This window comes from Pollicipes pollicipes, unplaced genomic scaffold (genome assembly GCF_011947565.3).
Source record: "Pollicipes pollicipes isolate AB1234 unplaced genomic scaffold, Ppol_2.1 Scaffold_7231;HRSCAF=8579_pilon_pilon_pilon, whole genome shotgun sequence".
NCBI classification, from domain to species: Eukaryota; Metazoa; Arthropoda; class Thecostraca; order Pollicipedomorpha; family Pollicipedidae; genus Pollicipes; species Pollicipes pollicipes.
Genome location: NW_023597034.1, coordinates 4,387,735 through 4,395,188, shown reverse-complemented (window position 1 = coordinate 4,395,188; position 7,454 = coordinate 4,387,735). Strand labels below are relative to the sequence as shown.

The 7,454-nt window shown below is 55.9% G+C and overlaps 1 protein-coding gene across 1 annotated transcript; it reads left to right on the top strand.

Moving 5' to 3' along the window:
* Positions 1-333: 333 nt before the first annotated feature.
* LOC119109278 (N-fatty-acyl-amino acid synthase/hydrolase PM20D1-like) lies at positions 334-2,072 on the top strand. Its single transcript, XM_037232872.1, has 4 exons — positions 334-342; positions 654-1,139; positions 1,197-1,321; positions 1,409-2,072. Exons 1-4 carry the CDS (start codon positions 334-336, stop codon positions 2,070-2,072), a joined length of 1,284 nt encoding a protein of 427 aa, XP_037088767.1.
* The last annotated feature ends 5,382 nt before the right edge of the window (positions 2,073-7,454 follow it).

Here is a 7,454-nt window from a genome sequence, read left to right as displayed (position 1 = left end):
GCACTAGCAGAGGCGATGCCAAGATCCTGATGTCGGGAGAGCCACATTAGCAGAGGCGATGCCAAGATCCCGAAGTCGGGAGAGCCGCGTTAGCAGGAGACGATGCCAAGATCCCGAAGTCGGCAGAGCCGCATTAGCAGAGGCGATGCCAAGATCCCGATGTCGGGAGAGCCGCGTTAGCAGAGACGATGCCAAGATCCCGAAGTCGGGAGAGCCGCATTAGCAGAGGCGATGCCAAGATTCCGATGTCGGGAGAGCCGCATTGGCAGAGGTGATGCCAAGATCCCGACTGTGTAAGCAACATGTGTCCCACGATGCGTCCCAAGCGATGAAATGTGTTACGTGAGTTCTCCTTACTCATCTAGTTACCTGAGATGTATGCCTGAACACGACCACGGGCCGCGCCGCCGCGATAATATCGATAGGATACATAATGATCTGATATGATACGGCACCGTGCCAGATTGGCGCCGCAGTGCTCTGCCATCAACGCCCGGCCGTCCGACACTGTCGTCTGCCGGCCGCCCTGACAATCGACCGACGGAGTGCGGCGCCGCCTGACGCCCGTCATGTGGGTGCTGGTGCTGGGGACGCTGGCGCTGGTGCTGGCCGGCCGGCTGCTGGCGCGCGCCGCGCTCTGCCGGCGCCGGCAGCCCGTGTTTTTGCCGGACGAGCTGAGCCAGGCGACGCTGGAGGCGTCGGCACTGGGCGGCAGCGAGTACCGTCTGGCGCGCGGCCTGGCCGTGCCCACCGTGTCGCGGGAGGCGGGCGCGCCACCGCGCGATGCCCTGCTCCGCTACCGCCGCCACCTGCGCGACAGCTTCCCGGCCGTGTTCGGCTCGGGGCGCGTCACCGTCGAGGCGGTGAACGAGCTGAGCCTGCTGCTGACGGTGGCCGGCAGCGAGCCCCACCTGACGCCCTACCTGCTGCTCTCGCACATGGACGTAGTGCCGGCCGTCGAGGAGCACTGGAGCTGGCCGCCGTTCGCCGGCCTCGTCCAGGACGGCTACGTCATGGGCCGCGGCGCCATCGACGTCAAGCAGACGACGCACGCCATCCTGGAGAGCCTGGAGCGGCGGCTGCTGGCCGGCGACCCGCCGCGTCGCTCCTTGCTCATCGCCCTCGGCCACGACGAGGAGGTGTCTGGGCGACACGGCGCCGCGCGCGTCGCGGCGCTGCTGGAGTCGCGCGGCCAGCGCGTCGCCTTCGTCCTGGACGAGGGCTCGTTCATTACGCGCGACGTGCGGGGCGTGCGCGCGCCCGTGGCGCACATGGCCGTCACCGAGAAGGGCTACCTGGACGTCAAGATGACGGCGCGCGGGCCGGCCGGCCACTCGAGCCTGCCGCCGCCGGGAGCAGAGACAGCCATTGGGCGGCTGACGCGCGCCGTGGCGCGCCTACTGCCGAGCCGGCACCCGGTGCGGCTAGCCGGCGGCCCCTCGCTGGAGCAGTTCCGTGCGCTGGCGTCGCTCGCCTCGCCTCTGTTCCGGCTCATCTACGCCAACATAGCGCTGCTCGCGCCCGTCTTGGTCTGGGGCCTGAGGAAAAAGCCGGCCTTCCTGCCGCTTTTTCAGACGACGACGGCGGTGACCATCGTCAAGGGCGGCTACAAGGAAAACGTGGTGCCCGGGGAGGCGACGGCGGTCATCAATCACCGCATCATGCCGGGCGAGACGAAGGAAGACGTTCTGGAGCGCGACCGCCGCGCCATCTCGGATCCCAACGTTCAACTAGAGGTCCTGCACTACAAGGCACCGGCGCTGACGTCGCGGTTCGATGAAGAGGCGCCCGTGCTCGGTCTGCTCGCTGCAACCGTCCAGCAAATCCACGGTGAAGATGTGGGAGCGGCACCCACCGTCCTGGTCGGCAGCACCGACTCCATCTACTACCAGGGTATCACAGACACCGTCATACGGTTCGACCCCATCGTTTTGTCCAGTAGTGAAGCGAAGATGATGTTCCATGGAAAGGATGAGAAGATCTCCATAGAGAACTACCACAACTGCATCCAGTTTTATTACAAGCTGATGAAAAACCTGGAGTGCCCGGCAGTCATCAGCAAGCTTCCCTGACAGACGAGGGAGCGGGATGCTGCGGGCCCAGACAGGCGTCCGAGGAACTGAGCCAAAATTCTCACCGGAGATCGTGATAATGGCCTCTTACTGGCCCAACGTTCGAAAAACGTCTCCAAGTACATGGCATGAGCCGAAAACAGCAATGACATCCCAACATGTTTTTGGAGAGTTTTCAGCCAAATGGAGAACGCAAATCATATAACGTAATTAAGCTTTGTATGGTGTATGATAATACACTATAATTAATCAATCACGCTTTGGTTATTTTGCTATATACGTACCACTGAAAGAAGATTATGACTGACGTACGGGATAGGATAGGTCAGTGGCGTAGTTTTGAAAAATGAGTTGAAGCGGAAGGAAATGAGCAGTGAAATATGACGCAATCTGCCTCTAAAATACACAAAAAAAACGTATTTCTTCCCGAATTTCACTCACTTTCTTCTTAAAGTAAGAGGGCGGGGTCTGAAAGAGGGGGGGGGGGGGGCTGGATTCCTCAGCGCTGAATAGAAAACGGCACCGCTGACGTAAGCGCATACTTTCAAGAATTCGACGGTTGTTCATAAATGGTGTGATTCTTGGCGACATGGGACCGGAGGCATAGCGAGCTATGCCCACTGTCTTTGCCCACGTCAGTGATCACTAGTCAAAAGTCAGCATCGTCGCGGAAACTGTTGCGCTGACCCTCTGGGTATATACAAAAGTGTGCATCTCACCACCTAACGCTCACTCTCGAACCACAGGCATTGTGGCGCTCGAGTCTCCCAAAAATTAGAGAAATTCCAACGGGCGGCAGTGCACGGGAATGGGGCGACTCGAGGCGCCTCTGAAGAGTCCGACGACTTCCATCGCTCCTGAGTGTTACGTCGATCTGTTCCAATGATATTCGACGTGGGAATCGTCATGTTGCGATGAAAGGGGTCGTATGGTGACAGGCGGGGAAGACTTATTTAGATCAATTGCGTTCAGATGCGCCTCAAGCTGCATTGTGTGCAGCAATCCCTACAGATAACTTTGAATTGCTTAAACATCTCAGGATGTGCTAATGAACGTGCCCCCGTGTACATGAAATGCTGAATACATATTTGCACCGGTTGAGATAGTGGCGTCGTCGGCGCGTGGCTTGTTGTAGTCTATGACACTGTGTGTCGCTTGGTCCGCAGTAAGACAGACGGTGGATGTTGGCGCGGTCGCCAATGGACCACCACACCACTTCGGCGATACAATGACTTTTTCGGGGTCATGGGTTTTATCAACGGAGGTGGAGGGCGCGGCAATACTGTGGCCATCGAGGAGACCCCGCCATCTAGCCTCACCCCCCCCCCCCCCCTCCCACAGGGACCCCAACTTCAGGGTTTGTACGGGCTCTCGGACCTCGACTCTTGCCATGGCAGTGCGGCTTATACCGGCTTATGGCTGACGGCCGCAGCTTATCCCGGTGAGATGGGACATTGCAAGCCAAGACGCAGCCAAGCACATCCCTCCCCTTCGGCTTATACCGGCTTATGGCTGACGGCCGCAGCTTATCCCGGTGAGATGGGACATTGCAAGCCAAGACGCAGCCAAGCACATCCCTCCCCTTCGGCTTATACCGGCTTATGGCTGACGGCCGCAGTTTGTCCCGGTGAGATGGAACATTGTAAGCCCAGACGCAGCCAAGCACATCCCTCCCCTTCGGCTTATACCGGCTTATGGCTGACGGCCGCAGTTTGTCCCGGTGAGATGGAACATTGTAAGCCCAGACGCAGCCAAGCACATCCCTCCCCTTCGGCTTATACCGGCTTATGGCTGACGGCCGCAGTTTGTCCCGGTGAGATGGAACATTGTAAGCCCAGACGCAGCCGAGCACATCCCCCCCCCCTCCTTCGGCTTATACCGGCTTATGGCTGACGGCCGCAGCTTGTCCCGGTGAGATGGAACATTGTAAGCACAGACGCAGCCAAGCACATCCCTCCCCTTCGGCTTATACCGGCTTATGGCTGACGGCCGCAGTTTGTCCCGGTGAGATGGAACATTGTAAGCCCAGACGCAGCCGAGCACATCCCCCCCCCCCCCCTCCTTCGGCTTATACCGGCTTATGGCTGACGGCCGCAGCTTGTCCCGGTGAGACGGGACATTGTAAGCACAGACGCAGCCAAGCACATCCCCCCCCCCCTCCTTCGGCTTATACCGGCTTATGGCTGACGGCCGCAGTTTGTCCCGGTGAGATGGAACATTATAAGCCCAGACGCAGCCAAGCACATCCCCCCCCCCCCTCTTCGGCTTATACCGGCTTATGGCTGACGGCCGCAGTTTGTCCCGGTGAGATGGAACATTGTAAGCCCAGACGCAGCCAAGCACATCCCTCCCCTTCGGCTTATACCGGCTTATGGCTGACGGCCGCAGTTTGTCCCGGTGAGATGGAACATTGTAAGCCCAGACGGCAGCCAGCACATCCCTCCCCTTCGGCTTATACCGGCTTATGGCTGACGGCCGCAGTTTGTCCCGGTGAGATGGAACATTGTAAGCCCAGACGCAGCCGAGCACATCCCCCCCCCTCCTTCGGCTTATACCGGCTTATGGCTGACGGCCGCAGCTTGTCCCGGTGAGATGGAACATTGTAAGCACAGACGCAGCCAAGCACATCCCTCCCCTTCGGCTTATACCGGCTTATGGCTGACGGCCGCAGTTTGTCCCGGTGAGATGGAACATTGTAAGCCCAGACGCAGCCGAGCACATCCCCCCCCCCCCCCCTCCTTCGGCTTATACCGGCTTATGGCTGACGGCCGCAGCTTGTCCCGGTGAGACGGGACATTGTAAGCACAGACGCAGCCAAGCACATCCCCCCCCCCCCTCCTTCGGCTTATACCGGCTTATGGCTGACGGCCGCAGTTTGTCCCGGTGAGATGGAACATTATAAGCCCAGACGCAGCCAAGCACATCCCCCCCCCCCCTCTTCGGCTTATACCGGCTTATGGCTGACGGCCGCAGTTTGTCCCGGTGAGATGGAACATTGTAAGCCCAGACGCAGCCAAGCACATCCCCCCCCCCCCCTCCTTCGGCTTATACCGGCTTATGGCTGACGGCCGCAGTTTGTCCCGGTGAGATGGAACATTGTAAGCCCAGACGCAGCCAAGCACATCCCCCCCCCCCCTCCTTCGGCTTATACCGGCTTATGGCTGACGGCCGCAGTTTGTCCCGGTAAGATGGGACATTGTAAGCCCAGACGCAGCCAAGCACATCCCTCCCCTTCCCCTCTGACTCGCTGTTTTCAATTTCACCATAGATGGCTCCCAACACAAAGTTTAAAAAAGCGCGATGAATTTTCACTAAGCTCTCCCCCCCTCCATGAAAAATTCTGACTTGCTGTGGCCGATTGCATGCACAAACTCACGCGTGCCGTTTTTTATTTAAAACGATCGTGGCATAATGCAAGTTTACCCACGGAAGTAATTCGAGTTGCATTACAAAAACTCACATGCATAATTTCCTAACTCATCCGTGAACTGCTGTTATGCACTTTGAAATATGGCACGGTCAAAATTTCCTTTTTGACAATTACTGTCCCAATATGCTCAGGTAAACATTGTTCATATGCGCAAATTGGAATTGTGTAGCCTCGGATGACAAATTTACTGATGTATACCGAGAAAACGCCCTTAGCTGGTTGCGCGTCTACTGGCTTTGATAGGTCCTTGATACTAATAACGGTACTTGATATCGGCGAGATATGAAGTACCATAGTTTTGTGCCTGCAATGGGTTCACACAGTGTGGGCATTTTTATCGTTTCATAACGCACGCGCACGCTCATTGCCGACACACCCGCACAGCAGACGCCATCCTCGGTCCCGCGGCTGCCCTGCGAAGCCCGCTCCCTTCCCTGTCCCCGACGCAAAACTCCAGGAATAACGCGGCCGGGCGCCACCGTGCAGCCGATGGCAGCCAGGTGATGTTGCGAAACAGTTGAAACTTTTATTTTGGCATCGTATTGCGGCATTTAAGGTGGCAACTTTGCCGAAAGACAGCTTAAAATGTGTACGGTTCTGTCCCGCCTAAGCCGGCAGCGTCATGCCTGGTGCAGGGCCGTATGATCTCGTCTCGTCCGATTCCGTCCGATTCCGCCCGGTTCTGTCCGGTTCCATCCGGTTTCGCCTGGTCCGTCTGGTCCCGCTCTGTCACATCTGGCTGCTTTCGGCCACGTCTGCTAACGTTTGAGGTTGTCTGGTTGCGTTCGGTCACGAGTGGTCCCCTTTAATGTCGTTCGGCTCGGTCCGGTCCCGTCCCATCTGGTCCCTTCTGTCTCGTCCAGTTCCAGCTGATCCAGTCGCCTCTCGTCTGTTTTCGCCCGGTCCCTTTTGGTATGATCTGGTGCCGCATGGTTTCGCCCGCTCCCTTCTGTCATATCAAGTCCCATCTAGTCCCATTCCGTCCCATTTTTTCTCCCCGTGGCCATAGGTTTATTCACCTGTCTTACCAGACCTCAAATCCTGGTGGCTTTTTTAAATCATCATGGCTACTATTGTTTCATTGTTCATTCGAGTTGCGGTTACTACTGTCATTGTTCTGTCTTTCGACTCTTTCGGTTCGATTTTTTCCGCGTCGACTTTTCGTCTTATAACTTTTTTCCTTTTCTACTTTTATCCCTGTCAACTTTTATCCCTTTCGACTTTTGTCGGTCGACTTTTACTATTCGTTTTCTCTCCTTGTCGACTTGTTCGCCACATTTGTTTCGTAAACTTTTTTAATTCAATTCCCTTTCATTTTGCTATTTGTCCGGGAACACTATTTAGTTTATTTAGGCGTTTCGGCCCGTTCGGTCAATTTGACGCCTTGAAGAAGATCGTTTGAATCCCTGTCCCTACATGTAATAATCTATCTATCAACGTATCTATCTAAGTCCATTTTTTCCTTGAGCATTGCCTTATACTGCACCAATTTTTAGAATAGAAATGATTTGTATTCGTCTGATTGCACTACAGGTAAAATAAGAATGTTTACCTTGATAAATTAACGTAAACGTTTCACGTCAACGGAGTCTATCTGGGTCGCCTACGACAGCTGTGACGCACTTCCTAACTTATCGTCAACGACAGGCGAACTATTATCACGTTTCACCCGTGCGCCGCACGAGTAAAACGTGATAATAGTTCGGCTGTCGTTGACGATAAGTCAGAAAATGCGTCACAGCTGTCGTATATTTTACTAAAATGCGACACAAATCTACGGAGCTCGGTGTTTGACAGTTTTGGTGCTGCGACGCCGGTTTCACGCGTCATGTGTTATGTTGCGGTGTTTTATGTCATAGCGTTCTCGTAAATATCATGGAAGATTTCGATCTTTTTGATGATGCTGCATTAAGAAGGTTGGAAGACCAAACCTTGGGAGAAGTTGATGTGAT

Excerpts from the sequence above, each read along its gene's own strand:
- LOC119109278 (XM_037232872.1), top strand. Across the intron at positions 1,140-1,196 it reads CCCTCGGCCACGACGAGGAG|CGCGTCGCCTTCGTCCTGGA; the intron begins GTGTCTGGGCGA and ends TCGCGCGGCCAG. Across the intron at positions 1,322-1,408 it reads GTCAAGATGACGGCGCGCGG|CCGGCACCCGGTGCGGCTAG; the intron begins GCCGGCCGGCCA and ends CCTACTGCCGAG.